General features: G+C 41.9%; 1 protein-coding gene across 1 annotated transcript; it reads right to left on the reverse strand.

Moving 5' to 3' along the window:
- Nucleotides 1–18,290: 18,290 nt before the first annotated feature.
- Nucleotides 18,291–21,228, reverse strand: LOC100654261 (E3 ubiquitin-protein ligase RNF168-like). Its single transcript, XM_064277860.1, has one exon. It carries the CDS (start codon nt 21,119–21,121, stop codon nt 19,436–19,438), a length of 1,686 nt encoding a protein of 561 aa, XP_064133930.1. The 5' UTR covers nt 21,122–21,228; the 3' UTR covers nt 18,291–19,435.
- Between the last annotated feature and the right edge of the window lie 380 nt (nt 21,229–21,608).

A 21,608-nucleotide genomic window follows, 5' to 3' on the forward strand; every position in this document is an offset into this window, starting at 1 on the left:
TATCTTTCCGCCCGAGTTGCAAAATTTTTCCTTCCCCATGACCAGGAGGACGGCTCCATGTGCTCACCAGGGTCTATCTCAGGCCCAGGGATTCAGCTGCTGAGGCCGGCTTCCGGGGGGGTGGTGGGGTGCGGTAAAATACACGCAAGTACTTAGCTTTTGCCCAGAGTGCAGTTCTCCTCAGGTTCCGGAGGTGTGAGTGGGCTGTGTGGCTGCTGCTTCTCCCTGAGGAAACCGCGGCCCGAACGCTAGGACCAGCCCACCGCCGCTGCTGCTGCCACCGCTCCAGGAATAATGCCTGAGGGCTCCCTGCGATTCAGGTCTGGTAACTCCTCTCCGCTTCCTAATGGTCTCTTCCTTCCCCTGCCCCTCAGTTCCTTGTCTAAGCTTGCCTTTGATGCTCAGGGCTCCCAGCTTGTCACAAATATACTCGTTTCACCTGTTTTTTCAGGTCCTTGTTGTAAAGAGGGCTCGAAGGAAGCGTATGTCTATTCCGCCATCTTGGCTCCACCTTAATCATATTTTATAGAGAAGCATTCTTATAAAATTGGATGATATTCCTCGTATTAGCATATTCCTCTTCACTTGGGCTTTCTCAAGGAATACAGTCTGCTAGTGGGTGTTCTAGCCTTGTGTGGTATATCCACTTTACACCCATGGGCACTCTCCCAGTTGCTCTTGGCAAAAGTTTCTCAGGCTCTGCAGCTTCTTTTTGGTTTGTTCCCTTTTCTCCCTTAGCAGGTCTAAGAACCCTACTGGGTTATGTTGTGATTAAAACCTAGCCATTGGTCTGGAGGCCAGGAGGGAAGGTGGGATAGATCTTGAGAGGGGTCATGTTGAAAGCAAGGCAAAGACCCCTACAATGTTTTCAAGCAAGGGTAGGGGGCAGCTACCCTTTGCAGGGAGGAGCCGCTTCAGCAGGCCCAAAGGGTTCAGGGAAATCTGCGGACTCAAGATTTGTAAGTACCTCAGCCTAAATTAGAGGAGCCCTAGTGGCACAGTGGTTAAGCGCTTGGCTGCTAACTGAAAGTTCTGTGGTTTGAACCCACTAGCCACTCCACAGGAAAAAGATGTTTTCATAAAGATTTACAGCCTTGGAAACCCCATGGGGCAGTTCTACTCTGTCCTACAGGGTCGCTACGAGTTGGAATCGACTCGACGGCAGTGGGTTTGGTTTGGGTTTGGTTTCAACCTAGATCGTTCCATTTTGAGTCTTAGGGTGGCGCTCCTTCCCACTATGGGTCCTAGTGTAGCACGTTTGCTGCCATTGATAGTTCAAACTTCTTGAGCTCTGCTACTCTTTTAAGGATTAGTCTGATCTTCAGTTTTTTCTGTCCTCAAAGTACAGGCGTGACAGTATGTTTATGTGCTGCTAAGGAGGCCCTTTGACTCTCACCTTTCACCCTAAATTGGTGAATAATTACTCTCAGCTTCTCATTGCTTTCGTCAATGCATTGGTCAACAGCCATCCGATTCCATAGTGTTAATAATTATTACTTCTGCAGAACCTCTCAAAATCTGAGATGTGATACCTGCCAATGCATTCCCTTCCACCATTATCTCATCCTATTTTACTACCGGTGAAATTTTAACAATCACACCGCTACAGCATGCCAGAGGCTGTCAGTATTCCACTTACCACTAGTAAAGTGGTCCTTATTGCCAGATCACCAGCAGATGATAAAGTGACAAATCCCAGTTTTGAATCTTCTTCCTCAGACCACTCAAGGCACCAACTATCCCGGCCTGGTTCCCTGGGAAACAGACTCTGAGGTGGATATTTGCATGCAGGGAACGTTCTCAGGAATAAAATCTGTTAATTAAGGAGTAAGGAAATAGAATTGGAAGCAGAGAGAAAAGATGAACCCTGATGCTCTTCCAATACAGGCCTCAGCCGATCTCACACAGAGCTCTAACACTATCCTGGCCCTTCATCATATCTCAGGTTGAGGCAAGGGAGGGAGACCTTTGTACCCCTACACTCACCAGCCATTGGATGTGGGCGGCCTCTGGGGAGGGGGCATAAACTTGGATGAGAAGGTTCTCTTTGGCTGAAGGCAATTCTGGGGAGGGACTAAGCAATCAGCATTCCCGGCAGCCCTGGGAATGAGTGTCTCAGTCCTGAAGGGTGGGTATAGGAGGTGCACAACAGTATCCGTGGCAGACTATCTGAGCAATCAGTATCTGTGACACTCTTAGGAATGTTAAAGAAACTGATAAAACAATAGTCTCTCTGACTTCAATCTCTTCCTGATTAAGTCCATCCTCAAAGCTGTGATGACAGTCACCAACATTTTTAAAAAATGTATCAATTCTACCACATAACATTCCATCTTAACTGTTTCCCTCATGCCCACAGGACACTCTGACACCTGAGCTTGACATACACAATCCTGCCTCTACCTATGTCTATTTTCTTCTCTCCAACCATTGCATACAGATATTGCACGACAATGTCTCCCAATTTCCTAAAGACGTTATGACTTTTTAAATAGTGACGTGGTATTCTTTCTTCCTAAAATTTCCTGACTTTTTTCTCCACCTAAAAATGTATTACTCATATTTCAAAATAAAATACAAATGGCTCCATCCCCAACACCCCCTCACCCCCCCCCAAGTGAAGCTGCAGCGGTGAAGCTGCAGCAGTGAAGATGTTTTTGGCTACAGTAACAGAAAGTGCAACTTTGGCTTAAATAAATAGGGCTTTTTTTTTCCCTCACACAGCATACACGATGGAAGTAGGCATTTGATTCAGCTACTCATCCATGTCAGATTTTCGTCTTCCATCCTTCTGCTTCAATATTCGCAAGATACGACCACCTCATGGTTTATTACCTCATGGCTCACAATTCACTGCCAAAATCTCAAGTATCATGATCATATTTAAGAACAGGAATCAGGGACAGAGCTCCAGCAGAGGAGGGGAGAGAAGAGACAGAGACAGAGAGAAACCGACTGACTCCTCGCATTGTTCTCACAGTTTATTAGGGAACTTTTTTTCTGGAATACCCCTCGTAGATTTTCTCCAATATATTATTGGACATAACTGGGTCATCTGCTATCCCTTGATCCGAGATTTGACCCTTACCTAAGATAAAGCATCTCTACCCAATACCTGATTAGAATGAGAGTTTAGTCGCAGAGAAGACTAGATACAAAGCAACACCTGTTGGATTCGCACTCACACCGTTTGCCACACAAGCCTTCCATAGCATTTGCCAGGGTGTATTGTGATTTACCTGCCTCTTCCCGTCCTGTGAACTCCTCATAGACGTGGACCAGGGCATGTTCATTTTTATATGTACATTGTTTATCATGAGACCTGATCTATTGTAAGTATTCCATATTTGTAATACTAATGGGTGACAGAATGAAAACTTTGGGTTAGAAGAACAGGGAAAAATGGCGATCCAAAGTAAAACGAAAAAAGCTTCTGTCTGTAACAGGTTTTCACTACAGATGTTGAAGTGTTTTCCTTGTGGATCTGCCACTCCCAGGCCCAATACTTTCTATAGTCAATTGTATTTTATTCAATGATTTATAAAAACGAACTTCTGTAATAACACTTTGCTTTAGACAATTTCGCTGCCTTTAAGAGAAAAGAAGATTCGGTTTTACAGAATAAAAGCGTCATTCTTCATGGTATCACCACAGTTTCATGAATATTATAATACAAAATTGAGTCACGGGCATTGCAGTTCTCTCCTGGGATGCTGGGATATTGAGATAGTGAAAGTTGCGATATAAAATTAGAGTCTTGGCTTCATATTTGAAAGTGGCCTAAAGTTTACACCTTCCAAAAATCCCAAGTAATTAAATATTTGTCAAAATCAGATATGAGTTTATAAATACAAAAAAAAGAAAGTCTTCAAATAATACTGTCCCTTTTTTATCCTCAAAGAAGCTAAGTGTAAAAGGAATACCTTGTGGCTCTCTGCTTTACTTCATAACTATTGCAATTATGATGCATGTGTTATTCTGAATAGACAATACCATTACTTGTATTTTAGATAATCCTTTTGTTACAAGTGAAAATCTAAGCTACTGTGTGCTCTAGTAATTTTCAATTATTGGTTGTATTTAAATAATTATTCAAAGAGATAAAGACTGAAATGAGAAAAGGTAGTGATTATTTTAGCCCTATTTGATTTGAGGCAGCATAATTTATCCCGATAATGCAGAGAGGCCACTCTGTTTTTCCTTTAGCGTTAGAGACGTATGGTCTTGGAACTCTTCGAATAATTTCTCATTATAATTCCAGGAAGCAATTACTTAAATGAAACACAGTGATTTAGCAAATCTGTAAAGAGCCTGATACCTAGAAATATAGTTCAGCTATCGATAGACAGATGGTTGCCGTCGAGTCAACTCCGCCTCATGGCAACCTTATGTACAAGATGAAATGTTGCCTGATCCTGCGTCAACTACGGTAGCTTGCTATTTTCCAGTTAGATAGAGAACAACAACAAAAACAAAAAACCTGTTGCTATCGAGACGATTCCCACTCATACCAACCCTATAGGACAGACAGAGTAGAACTGCCCCCATAGAGTTTTCAAAGAGCAGCTGGTGGATTGGAACTGCCGACCTTTCAGTTGGCAGCCAAGCTCTTAACCACTGTGCCACCAGGACTCCAGATAGAGAACAATGGAGTCAAATTTTGAAGTAAAAAAATTTTATCATCTGCATCATTTAAGAAACTTTTATTTTTTAGTGCTAAAGGATCTTAGTCAAAGTGAGCTTGCTAATCCTTTCCCAGAATTTTGTCACCTAACAGAGGTAAAAGACAACAAAGGCCAATGTCAAGGGCAAGGGATAATAGTGTCTGAATCAAAATCAAGCAAGAGGATGAATCTGGAGGGCATTATGCTGAGTGAAATAAGTCAGCCACAAAACGACAAATACTGTATGAGACCACTATTATAAAAACTCAAGAAAAGGTTTATACACAGATAGAAACAATCTTTGATGGTTACGGGGGAGGGAAGGGGGGAGGAGGGAAAAATACTAACTAGATAGTAGATAAGTGGTAACTTTGGTGAAGGGTAAGACAGTACCCAAAATGGGGGAATTCAGCACAACCTGACCAAGGCAAAGTCATAGAAGCTTCACAGACACATCCAAACTCCCTGAGGGACGGAGTTACTGAGCTGAGGGCTGGGAACCATGGTCTCGGGGGACATCTAGCTCAATGGGCATAACAGTTTATAAAGAAAATGTTCTACATCTGACTGTGGTGACTAGCGTCTGAGGTCTTAAAAGCCTGAGAGTGGTCATCTAAGATATATCTACTGGTCCCATCCCAACTGCAGCAAAGAAGAATGAAGAAAACCAAACACAAGGGAAAGATTAGTCCAAAGGGCTGATGGACCACAACTGCCACAGACTCCACCAGACTGAGTCTAGCACAACTACTTGGTGCCCGGCTACCACCACTGACTGCTCCGACAATGATCACAATAGAGGGTCCCAAACAGATCTAGAGAAAAATGTAGAACAAAATTTAAATTTGCAAAAAACAAGCAAACAAAAAGACCAGACTTGCTAGTCTGACAGAAACTGAAGAAACTCCAAGAGTATGGTCCCTGGGCACTCTTTTAACTTAGTACTGAAGTCACTCCTGAGGTTCACCCTTCAGCCAAAGATTAGACAGGTCTATTGGGCAAACAGTAACACACATGAGGAACGTGCTTCGTAGTTCAGTCATGTATATGAGACTAATGGGCATACCAGGCCAAAAACAAAGATAAGACGGCAGGAAGGGACAGAAAAACTGGACAGATGGAAACAGAAAAACTGGAGTGGAACAGGGGAGAGTGTTGACACATCATGGGGTTGACAGCCAATGTCACAAAACAATTTGTGTATTAATTGTTTAATGAGAAATTAATTTCTTCTGTAAACTTTCACCTAAAGGACAATAAAATAAACAAATAAAATCCAAATCCCTTAAAAAAAAAATCAAGCAAGACTGCTCTGAAAATTTTCATTAAAACCAGAGTCAGAAAAGACTTGAGGAATTTTTCCTAGAATTCCATAGCCAGTGGGCATAAGGACAATTCTTGAACTGTTGTCACTAGGAAGGCTCAAAATGTTCAGACAGCAGTTACTGGAAAGACTGGACATTAGTATAAGAAAAAGGGAGAAATAATTTAATTGCTCTCCTCAAACTAACCAGATATAGATAGTGGGCCGTGCACGGTGGGGTTTGCCTGGGGAGTCCTGGTGTTTACTCCTGTCTGGTTTGGTAAACCCAGTTTGTACTGGGTCTGGGGGTTTGGTAAACCTGACTGTGGTAGTCCAGGTGCCAGAGGTGTAATCCTGATACAGATTCACACAGAGCTGGTTTTTCAGCAGTGGGGCTCTTACATTCTGAAGTAGACCAATGTTGACATTGTCTAGAGAGCTAAAAACAACAACAGAAATCACCATAATGACATTATATGTTTCAAATGTCTAATTCTAATGTCTGGGAAAGTAAAAGAAAGGTAGGAATGAGGTATTTTTAAAATATTTGAGTGCTTTAAGCAAAAGTATCCCTTTAGAATAACAGCTCTATTAAGAGACTTATTGAAAATTGATCATTGAGAGCTGGAATGAGAAAGCAGCAACACCTGAGTGAGCACAGGAACGAACGTAAGGATGAAACTTTTCCTCTGTGGTAGGGTTGGTGGCTAACAGGAAGCTGCCCTGCGATCAGTTCTCCACTCACAGCTTTTATAGGGGATTGGACTGATGAAAAGGTGTCACATCTGGAAAGTGCTGTAGCCTTCAACAGTCCCTTTAATACCTTTGGGTTTCAGTCTTCCCCTTGGAAAAACAAAGGACTAGAGCTCAGTGTCCTTTAAAATCCATCAAGCCTTAGCATTCTGAGAATGCTTTTTACAACAAAAACCCATTGCCTTCGAGTCGTAGTGACTCTAGAGGAGCACAACTGCCCCACAGGGTTTCCACGGAGCAGCTGGTGGATCTGCACTGCTGACCTTTTGGTGAGCAGCCAACCTCTTAACCACTGCACCACCAGGGCTCCTGCTTTTTACACTACTCTTCCCCTTTGCCGTTTTGTGCTCAAATTTATCTTTTTTATTTCCTCTACTCCACCCTGAATGAGTCTCTCTGTGGTTTCTTGTCAATCTCTGCCAAGAAGAAGATGCCTCTAGAGACTGTCAGAGTTACTACATCATCATCACCAATACCAGACAACCGGCTTTCATTAGGGAGAGGAGGGCTGAGCAAGCACGAAAGCAACAGTCATTGGACTGAAATCAATGAGCCAGAAAAGTCACCAACACAAAAAGAATAATGCATATCATACTAGCTTACCTCTGTTTTCCCTTCTTTATTCTCTTTTCTTTCCTGGTTCTATTTCTTGTCTTGTCTGGGAGAATTCCAGAAATGTTTTGCCTAATCTGTGTAGGACTGATGAATTATAATGGCTTCCTGGTTTCTCCTCCTCACCTCCTAGCTTGGAGGTGGCACTAATTAATTCTCACCAAGCTGATTAACTGGCCACGCAGGGTGCCAGTCGCCACAATCTCCGTGCCGGTAATAGCACCTATTGGTTGTTATGCTTAGATATGCTATAAAATGCGTATATGTGTGTGTGTGTGTGTGCGCAAACATATATATATATATGTATTTTTTCTGTTTTGGCTATAAGTAGAAGTCAAACTTTTCCTGTCTATGCTAAGAAAATCTCATGATTGATTAAGGTAAAACTTAATGGTATTCAAACGTGGGACCACGACCTATCTGTCAGTTTGTCATACTGTGGTAGCTTGCATGTTGCTATGATCCATGAATTTGTGCTTCCTTGAGGGGATGTCCATTGGTGGCACAGTGATTAAGAGCTCAGGCTGCTAATCAGGACATGGGCAGTACAAATCCACCAGCCACTCCTTGGTGCAGTTCTACTCTGTCCTATGGGGTAACTGTGAGTCGGAATCAACAGATACCCTCTAGAGTGACAGTTTGGGTCTTCCTCTCAGTCTCCCTCGCTCTGTGACATCTGTAATTTATTTCCTTGGATGAATCAACAGACAAGGAAGGACCCAATAAGTGCCTCCTTTACTCCAGGTATTTCTTCTACTGAAGTATTTTTTTTTTTTTTTTTTTTTTTTACTTATTGAAGCAGAACCATCTTTCAAGCTAGGTAAGAACCATTTTTTTGGTCTGGGTTATATGAGTAGGCATGGGCCTCTGCCAGAATCTCCCAATAGCCCCTCAAAAAAAAAAAAAAGGAAAGAAAGGGAGCAGCTGCTGACAGTACTTAGTACAACCAAATACCTCGTAGGATTTGTTTTCTGGGTTCAAAGGTTTAGGGTCATGGTTTCATGGGACAGTCCAGTCAATCGGCCTAATCTTGTTTTTAGAGTTTCTGTTCTACCTCAGAGTTCGCTGAGTAGTGCCTGGGGTCTTAAAAGCTTGCCAGCAGCCATCCAAGATACAACAATTGATTTGTATTCTCCTGCAGCAGTAGAGAAAGAAGGAGACCCAGGAATCAGGGGAGGAACTGGACTGCAGGTCTAATTGCCTGAATGAACTATTGACTCCTTTATCGCATTGATTTTTAATGCCTGGGAGATGTGGAATCACCTTCGTTTTGCTCTTTTGGTCCTGGTTCTTCAGCCCTGCACAGTAACAAACTTTTACCCAGATTGGCTGGCTGGGGCAGGGGGATGGGGAGGCAGCCAGTAGCTGACCTTTACCTGGATTGACTGGCAGTTCCCACCCAGTCTGAACTGTACATGAATTGGCTAAGGATACCTACCCAGTAGCTGACCTTTCCCCAGATTGGTTAGGGATCCCGCCTTGTAACTGACAAGGATTATATGGCCTGGCTTATAACAACCATGCTACCTGAGGGCAGAGCTGCCCTGATGAGAGGAGAGCTGCTGGAGAGCAGCCCTGAGGAAGGCCTATTCCAGCCAGAAGGTTATTTGAAGCTGCCCGGGTTGACAAAGGGAGAGACATGCTCTCTTCTTTGGGGACCTTCCCAGACGTTGCCCATATACCTGACCCTGGAAACCCTGGTGGCATAGTGATTAAGTGCTACGGCTCCTAACCAAAGGGTCGGCAGTTCGAATCTGCCAGGCACTCCTTGGAAACTCTATGGGGCAGTTCTACTCTGTCCTATAGGGTCACTATGAGTCAGAATTGACTCAACGGCACTGGGTTTAGTTTTTTTTTTGAGTTGTATGCTGAGTTTTCTGAGGTTGCAACCCAAATTGTACCCTGTTACTTCTGCACTATTACCCTAATAAACCATGTAACCGTGAATGTAGTCTGCAAGTTCTTGTGAATTCTTTGTGACCTTTGCAGCGAGTTATCAAACCCAGCAGAGAAATAGAAAGTCAAATTATAGAAAGGTGGGAACGTGGAAGTATATTTAAACGGTGCCTCATAGGAACCAACCTTATGCTGATTCTGGTTCAAGACACTGTCATTACAATGCCTCAGTCCAGAAGTAGTATGCCACGTCCACCCACTTTCAATTGGCAAGAACTAGTCATACGGCCTCACATAGGTGCAAGGGGGCTGAGAAATGTTGCAGGGTGCCTAGGAAGAGGGAATGGATTTGGTGACCATCTAATTAGTTTCTACCAGAGTCTACCCTTCTGGTCATCATATATCTCATTCTCTCCTCCTCCATATGTATGAAACATTCTTCCCTTCCCCAGGGAGACACCTCAAGTTTTCACCAGTCACTCCAGCCAGCTCAAAATATGGGATCTCTGAATGATATACAGTCCTTCCTACCTATCAAACCTGGATGAGGCGCCTTGTGTTCTGGCAACCAAAGACCTAAAAAGTCAAGCAATGTGTTCTCCAAACCACATCCTATAAAAAATGTAACAGGGACATGATCACAATAAATCAAAACCATGCCAGTTGCCGTGGAGTCGATTCCAATTCACGGAGACCCCATCTGTGTCAGAGTAGAACTGTGCTCCATAGGGTTTTCAACAACTGACTTTTTGGAAATTGATCACCAGGCCTTTCTTCTGAGGTGCCTGTGGGTGGACTCAAAGTGCCAACCTTTCAGATAGCAGCCAAGCACTTAACCATTTAAGCTACCCAGAGACTCCCGTCACAACAATAATCCAAATCCATTGCCATTGAGTAGATTCTGGTTCATAGGGACCCTATAGGATAGAGTAGAACTGCCCCATAGGGCTTCCTAGGCTGTTATCTTTAGGGAAGCACACTGCCACGTCTTTGTCCAGTGGAGCAGATGGTAGGTGTGAACTTCTGACCCCCAGTTAACAGCCAAGGCTTAACCACTGCACCACCAGGGCTCCTAATCACCATAATAACCATCCTTAATTAGAAGGGAATACATAAGAACACTCAACACACAAATTCTGAAATCCCAATGAACAGTCATGGTGAGGGTCCAGATTCTGGTCTCTGGGAAAAACTCCTTGCCCATTGTTCTCCATAGATTCCGGCTCTACTTTGTGAGAGGTTCTTTTCTTGTCCAGGATTCCCCTAAGTGACATAAAAAAATACATGTTTGAGAACATGCCTTCATAGTGTCCTGTGCAGCTGTTGTACCCTCCTTCCTGTGCAAGGATTCTTTTAAGGCTCTCTGAAAAGTTAGAGCGCTTTTTCCCCCAGGCAAATGTTGTGGTTGATTTGGTAATATAATTCTCTCAAAAACCTAGTAGACTTCTAAACTGCATGTTTCTAGGAAGTCCCATGTGCCAGTGAGCTCTCTCACAATTTTTTCCTAGTCATTGTCTTCAAAACTGCTAAATTTCTGTACTAACTCATCTCTTAAGCAGCCCTGCTGGTGCAGTGGTTGAAGCACTCAGCTGCTAACTGAAAGCTCAGCGGTTTGAACCCACCCGCCACTCTGAGGGAGAAACATGAGGCACTCCGCTTCTGTAAAGTTTTCAGTCTTGGAAACCCTATGGGGCAGTTCCACTCCGTTCTGTAGACCAACTCCAGGGCCACGGTTAACTCATTCCTCACTATTTTCTCTAAATTCAATGTAAGCTACCTTGAAATGATCAGATTTGAGTGGAAAAGCCATATCCTTAATCTGACCTCTGCTACACTGGTGAGTCGCTTTATTCAAGTGATGAATCTCATTGTGCTTTTCTGCCCAAAGCCTATTTTACTCTCATATACATTTGGGGTTAAGAAGATCTTGATTTTTTTCAGCACTCCTAGGCCATAGATTTCTGGGTTCTCTATTATACTTCATGTATGTTTAAAATAGCCATATTCTTTCCAGAGCTCAGCTTTACCCAACACCCTGAGCTATTGGAGTTCCTCTGCTTTTCCGTTTCCTTCCCTCAATCTAAAAGCATAATAGGTTCTGATCTGCCTCCTGCTTCTTGCAGGTAAGAATTTTACCAAATATATTGCCAATCTATAACATACCACCTTTCTAGCATTAGATTCCTTGCCACCTTACCACCACACTCACCATTCAATTGCAAATTTCAGTTTTTGCTACATAAGGGCCCATTTCAATGTACTAATTTCTGTATTCTTCATGGAAGATTGGGTTAATGCAATAAAAATGTATTGTTCATTCACATCAGAGTCCAATACAATCAGCAATGGAGAGTTCTCTATTAAGTCGCTCAGGGACCCAGGAGCCTTCCACTGTGCTACTTTGCTCTTGGACTTAGAGATGGGAGGAGCCACCACTTGCTCAGATGTCAAGGCTGATGATGCTCCACACATACCCCGAAGGGCTTTTACGCATGAGTCTTTCCGGGCAGAGCAGGGCAGGTCCCCAAACAGGTCCAAAAACGGCTTGATAAAGTAGTGAGGGATGACTGGCAGGGAGTTTTAGGGTACTTAGAGGTTTAGGCTGGGGTGAGGGTTCCTGGGCTGCACCATGGATGGTATGAACTTCTTACTGGCACCAAAGGAAGGAACACCCAGGTTCTCTTATCAGCTTGCCCTAACATAGGACAAAAGGGGAAGAGGGAGAGGTGAACCCTGAAAGATGAGAGCAGTCAAGCACCAAAAATGGAATCACAGAAGTGTGTGTATAAACCTACAAGCAGGATAATTAACAGGTTTACTTGCTTTCAGTATGTACATGTGTGCCATTTTATTCTTGCAAAACCCATTTTCTTTCGTGTCTTTTGCTCACTCCTACTCTCTTTAAAGGAAAGTGAGAGGTTAAGGGACTAAATCCGGTTTAGAATAAGAAGCTGGGAGTAATCAATATTATATTTTAGCATTGTATTTAAATAAATCAAGTGCATATTTCCACTGCAAAAAAAATGGGTCGAACACTATTACATCTCTCCTCTACATGTGGCCTCCAAGGATGCTGGGAAATGGTAAGAATGAAGAGGTTCTCACAATATTTTATAGTAATATTTTAGAGTACAGGGCTGGAACCAGCATTCATAACTGTCACAGAGTCCACTGATCATGACTAGTCATAGTTCCCCTCTCTCCCCTCATAAAATACAGAGGTGTAAAATATAATCGGATTCCTGCTTCTGTGGGCAATGGAGAAATATGACATGGCTTCATGTACACACAGTATTGTCTTTGGTAAAGGCCCAGCATGCTTAGTTGTGTGATATAATTACAAACAATGTAAAATAAAATATCTAACTAGGGATGTTATAAACAATCGGCTGGTCCCACTGAATGAGAACTGTACAATTTCATGAATACAGAACAAATAAAATTTTTCCACAGCTCTCCACTCAACTCATGTTATGCCCTTATCAGGTGTTGCTGGGGCAGCGGGGAGGGGTACGAATGTGAAGAAGCAATCATTCTGAGCACTTTAAAATCCCTAAATATATTGTACTTCACAGTAAGTATCTAAATTGTGCCTTCTGGGTTATAAAAGTATAAACCATGTCTAAACAATGGTGGATCCTTTCTTCTTGGCCTAACATGATTTTCCCAGAGCCTGGTACATGATTAACAGTAAAACGGTATTTGCTGAATAAGTGAATGAATGGGTAGATGGATATGTGGGGTGGATATTATTGGAAAATGTCTGCCCATTATAAAATGCTACTTTTATTCTCTTTTTGGAGCATAGACATTCGCTCTCAGTAAGCTAGATTTAGTAGGGAGGCCACAGAATTTGGCATAGAAATTACTTGAATTATGACACTGTTTCTAAACCACTTCACTGTGATGTTGGACAACTTAGTGAATCAATGTGAGATTCATTATCCTCAAGTATAACACTCAATGTGAGAGTCATTTCCTCAGTGTTTTATGTGAATTAGGTACTAAAGTGGTATAAAATGTCAGGAATGTTTTACACAATCATGAGTGTTATTTCCTTTATAATATGTTTTACATACTCTGATTTAATACCTTACACATTTCCTTAACTTCCCTTTCCTACACACATTACACACACGCACACATACACACACACACATACACACAGGAAACCACCGCCACCACCATGAAAACCAAAAAAACCAAACCCATGGCCGTCTAGTGCATTCTGACTCACAGCGACCCACCACCATGGAGTGGGCCCTAAATAAACAAGGTTACCCAATTAATTATGTGTTCTTGAAAGTAAAATAAATAAAAAACAAATCATTCCACAGGACGAGTTAGCATTATTCAGAAGAAATTTTTTCTCCATATTCATTTCTTCAAATCACTGTCTTCCACTTTCTGAGTGAAAATAATCTGCCTGGTATGCTCATAAATTCTCCCTCCTCTTCCAAATCCATTATATCTCATCAAGAGATGGAGTTACTTTGTGATTCTTTTTCTTTTCTCTTCTGATAAGTCCCTTCCTAATTTACAAACCTCTCCCTAATCTAATCTTTATAACTTTTTCTTTGAAACATGACCCTTTACTTAAGTACTTAGGCGATTCGGATCCTACACAAATTTTCAGTTGAGAAAAATGGAACATCCCATTGTTTTGCTATCAAGGAACTTTAAAATCGGTAAGTTAAATATTATTAATTACACCTTTATACATTTCTACTGTTTGCTTCTCCAAAGGCCTGCAGGAGTTGGCAACATGAGGAAAAGATACAGCAATGCCAGAGAGATAAAATGTGCACAAAAATAAACAAAAATCATAGAAAAGTAATGCAGAGCCAAAATATTACCACCAATCAGAGCAAAATGGAAGAGTATGCTTAGGTAAAAGTGAGTCATTCCATTGTTCTTTTATTTTCAGTAAAAAGGAGAAAAAAAAAAGAATCCCTTTGAGTGTGTGCAGCAGGGAAACAATGCATTTCAGAACTGACAAAAGTCAAAACTTTGTTCATAATCAGGGGAGAGCAGAAGGCACTGGATCTCTCTGGTGAGGTTATTTTTCTAGTAAAACCTGACCAGCTTTGTTTTGTTATTTATCTATGATGTGTCCTGGACATGCACACTGAGTTTCAACTTCTGGCTGTGTTTTATAAAAATTATAAAAACTTTAAATAAAATCCTTTGCTGTTGAGTAGATTCCAACTCATAGCGACCCTATAGGACAGAGTAGAACTGCCTCATAGGGTTTCCAAGGCTGCAATCTTAGGGAAGCACACCGCCACATCTTTCTCCTGCAGAGTAACTGGTGGGTTTGAACTGCCCACCTTTTGATTAGCAGCTGAGCATTTAACCATTGCACCACAGGGCTCCTAAGCAGCTACTAATTTAGGTTTTACACAATTTTCCCTAAAACAGACTGGAATTTAAATATATTTGAGGCCAATTGTGTAGCGGGATTGACATGGAAATTTTATTTCCAAAGAATATTCCCAAGTGAAGAAGAAGACACAAATTTCTTTAGCCGCCATTCCCATGTTCACTGGATTTTTCTCCATGTCTTCTTCTTAAGAAATTTCCTGATTACCCCAAAACCTTCCATTTCTACAAAAAATCAGTGTTGTCCCTTTGGCCTTATTTCTCCTCTCCTTTACTGAATCAGTCTCTTTCCTGTGTTCTTTCTTCTTGAGCTAGCAATTCCTGTATTGCCTCCAAATTTCTCAGGAGAGAATCTAGATTTTACGGAATGTGAAGTGTATATAACTTGGGGTGGTAGTCTCTTTAAGAAAAAGAATATAAACTTATTACAACATACAGAGTCTTGGCAGTGGCTTATAGAAATGAAGGGCCCTAAAGTTTGAGCTTCTTTAGTTTCATGGTAAATCTGCCCACCACAGTTAATCCATCCCAGACCTGTTCTACCTTTCCATTGATTTCTCATTATATATTCACCGGAGCACAAACTATAACAAGGCTTCTGCTACATTTATGCAGCACACTATTTCAACCCACTGTTAAACAGCCAAGGTCCCTGGGTGATGCAAATAGTTTACACTCGACTATTGATCTAAAGGTTGGCAGTTCAAACCCATCCAGCAGCATCATGAAAGAAAAGCCTGGTGATCTCCTTCCATAAAGATTACAGCCAAGAAAACTCTATGAAGTTCAGTTCTGCAACACATGTGGTTGCCATGAGTCTGAAACGAGAGTAACGAGTTTGGTTTTTTGGTTTTATGAGACAGCCACTTGTGCAAAGAAGTAGCTGTGGATTTGGCAGAAACTCTCAGAGAATTAATTCTTATCAGCATAAACCTGTCTACAAACAAAACTGGAGCTAGGTGGGATTCTGATCTAGGCAGAATATTGTTGGGCAATGCAATTTTCACAATGAAAGAAAGGGAACTGAAGATAGAGAGGCATAGATGGAGAATGTCGATATGGAGGAAACCAGGTTTCCATTACTTATGGTAAAAAAGAATATACAAATGCTGGCGAATTTTGAAAGTGTTTGCCAATAGTGAGTTAATAGATATATCAACTTACTGTTTTTATGTTTTTATGATTAGTTGATCTTAAATACTCCTACTCTTGCTGCTAGAGAAGCAGTATGAAGTGATAGAAAAAGTGTAGGATATGAAATTAAATCAATGTCAATGGAATCCTTGACTCTGACTCTTCCAGGCTGTGAGATTTTGATATTGCTGCTGCTCTGTTGCATCAAGTATAAAGTGGAGAAGAGAATGACCAGCTTCATTTAAGGATTTGTTATCGTGTGTATGTGAACATAACTGGGTTTTTTTTATTGGGTATGTGAACATAAATAATACTAAATAAATCATAATCATAATTTTCATTATTATTTAACAATCAAATATATGTATCTATGCATATATGCATATATGAAGGAGCACTAGTGGCCTAATGGTTAAGTGCTCGGCTCCAAACTCAAAGGTCGGTGTTCGAACCCACCTAGCAGTTCAATGGGAGAAAAGACCTGGCTATCTGCCCCCATGAAGATTACAGCCTAGGAAACCCTATGGGGTAATTCTGCTCTGTCCTATAGGGTCACTAGGACTTGAAATCGACTAACAGCACACAACAACATACATATATATGCATATTTACATAAGAGATATATAATATGCACATATTATGGATACAATTGCTGTTAATAAGATTAGAAATTAAAACTATATAAATCTCCATATTTATGGCAGAACATTGTTTAAATAATTTTCAATGTCTATTTTTTTTTTCCAAAAGGATTTTGACTTTAATTGTAATAATAATTGTAAGCAGATTGGGATTAACAAATGTCTTTCACTTCTTGCATTCCACACCCAGAATCATCCTACCACACCTCACCTGTTCCCCTAAAAGTAGCCTCTTAACAACTGTAAATTAACCTGATGTCCTTATCAAAATTTAGATTTAGGTTAAAAAAAAAGTGCCATTTTTCCCCCAAACTCATTAGCATTATTCTATTTAGAGTCTTGAGCCAGCTGGGCAATTTGAGGTCAAAAGGGAATTTTTTGGAAGTCTTAAAAAGAGAGTCTGTAAGAAAGGGCCATTAATTCCTCTCTTGCAAGACACACAGAAACACAAGAGATCATGGAGAATAGGGCCCCAACACAAGCCAAAGTCATGCTCTTGGCCCAAGACAGTTTCCAAAGTTTACTTTATTCCATGGCAAATCAACAATTTAATATATGTAATATAACATATTAATTAAAGGATTTCATTTTACTTGAATTTTCAATCAACACCCATGGAAGCAGCAGTCAAGGAATCAAACGACACATTGCATTGGGCAAATCTGCTGCAAAGGGCCCCTTTAAAGTGTTGAAAAGCAAAGATGTCACCTTGAAGACTAAGGTGCACCTGACCCAAGCCATGGTGTTTTCAATCATCTCATAGGCATGCGAAAGCAGGACAGTGAATAAGGAAGACTGAAGAAGAATTGATGCCTTTGAATTGTGATGTTGGGAAAGAATATCGAATGTACCACGGACTGCCAGAAGAACGAACAAATCTGTCTTGGAAGATGTACAGCCAGAATGCTCCTTGGAAGTGAGGATGGCCAGATTTCGTCTCACTTACTTTGGACATGTTATCAGGAGGGACCAGTCCCTGGAGAAGACATCATGCTTGGTAAGGTAGAGGGTCATCAAAAAAAGAGGAAGACCCCCCCCACTTTCAGAGCAAGGGAGAATGAAGAAAACTAAAGATACAAGAGAAAGATTAGTCCAGAGGACTAATGGACCACATCTACTGCGACCTCCACCAGACTGAGTCCAGTACAGCTAGATGGTGTGTGGCTACCACCACTGATTGCTCTGACAGGGATCACAATAGAGGTTCCGGGACAGAGCTGGAGAAGAATGTAGAATAAAATCCTAACACAGAGACTGGGAAAACCTGAAAGCATGGCCCCCGGACACCCTTTTAGATCAGTAATGAAGTTACTCCTGAGGTTCACCCTTCAGCCAAAGACTAGACAGGCCCATAAAACAAAATGAGACTAAAGGGGCACATCAGCCCAGGGGCAAGGGCTAGAAGGCAGGAGAGGACAGGAAGGTTCGTACCAGGGAACCCAAGGTCGAGAAAGGAGAGTGTTGACAAGTTATGGGATTGTTAACCAATGTCGTAAAACAATATGAATACTGTTTAATGAGAAACTAGCTTGTTCTGTAAACCTTCATATAAAGTACAATAAAAAAAAAAAAGAAATATATTTGCACCATACTTTGAGCTCTAAGAAAAAAAAGAAAATGAGGAAGACCCTAGATGAGATCGATTGACACAGTGGCTTCAACAATGGGCTCAAATATAGCAACCGTTGTCAGGATGGTGCAGTACTGGGCAGTGTTTTGTTCTGCTGTACATAGGGTCATCGCTATAAGTCACAACTGACTCTATGGCACCTGACGACAACAACAAATGTTGGTAAAGCCCTAAACCCTACCCTTTTCCTGGCTGTCCCAACACAGGATTGTATGAAGTTCCCAGAAGAACAATTAGAGATGTCTCTCTGGTTATTTGTCCACATGCTGTGATGCCCATGGTCCAAGTCAGTGTGGCCCCTGTTGTGCATTGAATTGTGTCCCCAAAAACTGTGTGTCAACTTGGCTGGGTCACGATTCCCAGTATTGTGTGCTTGTCTACCATTTTTTGTGATCTGATGTGATTATCCCTACCTCTATGATATTAATTAGACAGGATTAGAGGCAGTTACGTTAAGGAGGCGGGATACAATCTATAGGATTAAGTTGTATCTTGAGTCAATCTCTTTTTATATATAAAAGAGAGAATCAAGCAGACATGACAGGGACCTCATCACCACCAAGCACGGAGAGTCAGGAGTGGAGTGCATCCTTTCTATCTGGGGTCCCTGTACTGAGAATCTCCTAGACTAGGGGAAGATTGATGACAAGGACCTTCCCCCAGAGCCAAGAGAGAGCAAAAGCCTTCCCCTGGAGTTTGCACCCTGAATTAAAAAAAAAAAATAGCCTCTTAAAATGTGAGAAAATAAATTTATCTTTGTTCAAGCCACCCACTTGTGGTATTTCTGTTATAGCAGCGCTAGATAACTAAGACAGCCCCTTCGACTTGTATAGCTTCACTGTGTCCAGCACCTAGGATGCATGAAACTTGATAGAAGCTACAAACTGGACACGGGGAACAGCCTTCCCATTTGTACCAAGTCGTCATTTTCCTTCAGGGAAAGCAAGGGAGCAGGCGGATGTAACATATAAACCTTACTTTCCTCCCTGGAGCCCCTTTATGCTACTTTCAATGTTGTCACGTTTCTTCCCTCCTCTTAAACATTATTATCCTTCCAAGGAACTTAGGCCTCAAGAAAACAAACTCCAAGAAGGTTGCTGCTTTTCCTTTATTTATTCGCTGAAGTTGGCAAAAGTATCTTTATAAGGATTGTCAACCTTAATATATATCACAGTTATTAATAATGGAAAGCATTGGGACCCTTGCTAAACACTAAGCTTTGCAAAAACACATTAGTATATTCTTCCCTTGTAATCACACAGTCCCTTAAGGACAACGGGTACAAACTACAGAGAAAATTTATTCATAAAGCTTTTATAACAAAAAAGGGAGCTTCACAATCCTGGCTTACTAGATCACAAAACATACCTTTACCCAAGCATTACTTCTTGTATCTCTGAAACATTTGAACAATATTTTTCTATGAATTACTAGACTGTGGGGAATGGATACTTTCAGATACATTACAGTGATCTCTAGCAGAATTTGGCATCCTTCTTCCATTAATATTAGCTGAACATTTCGTCTTAAAAGAACATTGCTGGTTTTCATTTCTTGAGCTTCTCCAAGATTTTGAATGTTCCCTATGAGTTTGTCTCTTGAAGGTCCCATCTTTGGAATTCTTCTTCTGTCCTTTTTGTAAATTGTCTGGAGAAAACGGTGCAGAACGTAACTGATATGCATTTGGGGTTCCTTTTTGCCGGTTTGGCTTCATTTCTTTGTCCATTTTTTTCTGAAGTTTCATTGCTAATAACCTGTCCTGTTGTTCTTGTTTATGCCTCTCAGAATACAGATGCTCCAATTCCATCAGTTTCTGGGTAAAGCTGATTTCTTTTTCCCCTTTGTCTGAGGAAGCTCTGGGGAATAGTTCCCTTCTTTTTGGAGGAGGCATGGATACTTGACTGCTTTGGAGGTAAATTCCTGGTGTTTTTATTTTGAAAATACTGTTAGTTCTGACCAACAGGTTAATTTCTTCATTTTCTCTCTCCATTGTGCTGTTTCCAATTACCTGTGTCATACCAGATATACTGGGCCCACTCTCTGTGTTGCCACAAGGCTTAACTGCAGCTTCTCTAGAGTAAGGAGCTCTGGTTTTAGGTTCCTTGTGATTTACAGCACATAATTCTTTATCACGATTGTTTGGTCTTGTTTTGACTCCTCCTTCAAGGCACTGTTCTGAATGACAGGTGCTTAATTGAGGCATTGGAGTCTCTACTGAAGACGTTGCACCCAGTTCTTCAATGCGAAGGCATATTTGCGGAGAAAGTGCTGGCATATCTTCTTCAATTTCTGTGTTTTGCCCCATACGGTTTCTCAAGTCTATAATGTCGGTTGCCTTGGGCGTGGGGCTTTTTCTGTCTTCTTGTACCACTTCAGATCCTGATGCTGACCCAAACTGATATTTCGGTGACAAACACTTGTGAATAACTCCAGTGTTTCTTTGATAGCTCTTACTTTTCTTTCGTGACTCGATTATGATCGAATCAGCTTTTCTGGAATTCGAGGGAGAAGCCCAGTAACTTCCCTCACAGAGTCTGTAAACATTAACGCTTAGTTTTCCTGACAGTTGTTCAGCCCTTTTCCGTTGTTCTTCCATCTCTCTTTTCCTTTTTTCTGCTTGTCCTCTTTTTTCCTCTTCTTCCTCCTCTGCCAATAATTTCTTTACATATTCTTCACTGGCTTTGTCGTCTTCTTCCTGTTGAGCTCGACGCTCTGCCTCCATCTTCCTCACCTCCTTTTCATACTCTATTCTTAATTCTCCAGGCATACTTAATACTCGATCCAGCTGACAGTCATCAACGATTTCCCCTGCGTCTTGTCCACGGGCTCTAAGCCCGCATTCTTTTGGGTAGTATTTCTGAATTGTTTCCCACAGTTCCATATTGACAAGGGAATTTCTTCGGGTATGATAGCGGGCCCACGAAGAGATCCGGCGGCGACAGAACGGACAGCATAAATTGGCCTTTTCAAGAGTCGACTGAAAGCACGGATTACAGACTGTGTGGTTACACGGCAGCGTTACAGGTTCAAATAGGATTTCCAGGCATATCTGGCACTGGCACTGCAACAACGAAGGGACGGCGTCTGCAGGCACGGCCATTTTCATAAGCTAAGAAGGCTATTCCACATCAACACCGGAACGAAAAGCCATCATATTTTCGGCGGAACTACTGAGGAAGTAAACAGTTCTGAACTTGAACAGTGTACTCAGCAGCGTACCCGAATTCAGGAATTAGGAGCATCAAATGTTTGACAGAAAAAAGGCGCTGTGAAAATTAGATCAACAGTAATACGCCGGACAGCGATGCATTAGTCCATTTTGAAGACACACGTGGGGTCAGAAAATCACAGAGGTATTCGCCGTTTCAGCAGGACTGACGGTGGGCTCTGTGTCCCCGGGCGGCAGGAGGGAGGCACCACACTCCCTTCTCGCCTTTCCTAGGTGACGGTGCACCCGCTTCGTTCCGGACAGCCACGCCCGAAGCTGCCAAGGCACCAAGGTACCGAGTCACTGCCACAGGAAGAAGAGTTTCCGCCCGGACTCCGGGCTCCTGCTGGAGCTGGACTTCCCTTTTACCGTTGCTATGGTGGCC

The sequence above is a fragment of the Loxodonta africana genome, chromosome X (genome assembly GCF_030014295.1).
Source record: "Loxodonta africana isolate mLoxAfr1 chromosome X, mLoxAfr1.hap2, whole genome shotgun sequence".
Taxonomy (NCBI): Eukaryota; Metazoa; Chordata; class Mammalia; order Proboscidea; family Elephantidae; genus Loxodonta; species Loxodonta africana.